Consider the following 1,165-nt stretch of genomic DNA (forward strand, 5'->3'; position numbering starts at 1 on the left):
GGAGTCCTAGGGTGTGGTCTCCCAGAAGAGGTGCAGATAGACACCCTGAACTCACCTAGCCTTCTCTTCTCCTCTCCTAGTCACCTACATCCATTCCCAGTCACCTATCACTAGCCCTAGGCCTCCTCACAGTACCAGCCATTAGCCAAGGACTATATTATCAACCTGTCATTCATAGCCCCAAGAACCAAGGCAGAGAGTCAAGGGCTCAGGGAGTGGATCTGGGGAGTGTACCCCAATCCTGGATTACTCTTCCTTGAAAAGAGATAAGGATGGGTGAAGCTCTTNGCCCTTGAAGGAGGCTCCTTGGAGGCTTGGGTAAAATCTAGGTAGGAGAGATCCTGACTTCTCCAATTCTCTGCTAGGGGGCAGCACCCCCTCGAGTGGACCTGGCCAGGGGCCCAGNAGGTACTGACCACAGGTGGGAAGGACAGTGAAGACACACGGGTTGTGCATGACTGTGAAGGCACAGAAGCTAGGCCCTACTGCAAGGTGCTACTGCTGGCCCAGACTCACGCCAACAACACNGGCAGCTACCACTGCTACTACAAGTACATCAAGGCCCGGATTGAGGGCACCACAGCTGCCAGCACCTATGTGTTTGTAAGAGGTGAGGCCTATCTTGGGCAGAGTCCAGGAGGGAGTACCTGGGGCCTTCACTCCACTTCCACCCTGCTGACCNCAGGCTAGCAGGAGTGAATACNGNGCCTCACACAGAAGCAGCAGNCTGGAACTTCACCCTGACCCATGGGGCTCCCTTATACTTCCCCACCCCCAACCCTAGCCAGAGACTTCCTGAGCTGTTTCCTAACCCAGCTCCTATTCCATCTCCTCAGACTTTAAACANNCTTTCATCAACAAACCTGACACNCTCCTGGTCAACAGGAAGGACTCGATNTGGGTGCCCTGCTTGGTGTCCATTCCCGGCCTCAACATCACACTGCGCTCGGTACCACTCCCTTCCCCAGCCTAATCCCAGGACCCCACCCTCCTGTGCCATCCTTGGGAAAGGCAGCTGACCATCACTATGTCCCTCCAGCAAAGCTCAGTGCTGCACCCCGACGGGCAGGAGGTGCTGTGGGATGACCGCCGGGGCATGCGAGTGCCCACTCAACTGTTGCGCGATGCCCTGTACCTGCAGTGCGAGACCACCTGGGGTGACCAG

The 1,165-nt window shown here is 56.4% G+C and overlaps 1 protein-coding gene across 1 annotated transcript in view; it reads left to right on the forward strand.

The window, feature by feature from the left end:
* Flt4 (fms related tyrosine kinase 4) overlaps positions 1-1,165 on the forward strand; it is a 40,939-nt gene that overhangs the window by 13,563 nt on the left and 26,211 nt on the right. The window contains exons 3-5 of the mRNA XM_029483535.1: positions 366-610; positions 837-949; positions 1,040-1,164. Of these exons, the coding sequence (XP_029339395.1) occupies positions 366-610; positions 837-949; positions 1,040-1,164 (483 nt within the window). The remainder of the gene's footprint in view (positions 1-365; positions 611-836; positions 950-1,039; position 1,165) is intronic.

The sequence above is a fragment of the Mus caroli genome, chromosome 11 (assembly GCF_900094665.2).
Source record: "Mus caroli chromosome 11, CAROLI_EIJ_v1.1, whole genome shotgun sequence".
NCBI lineage: Eukaryota > Metazoa > Chordata > Mammalia > Rodentia > Muridae > Mus > Mus caroli.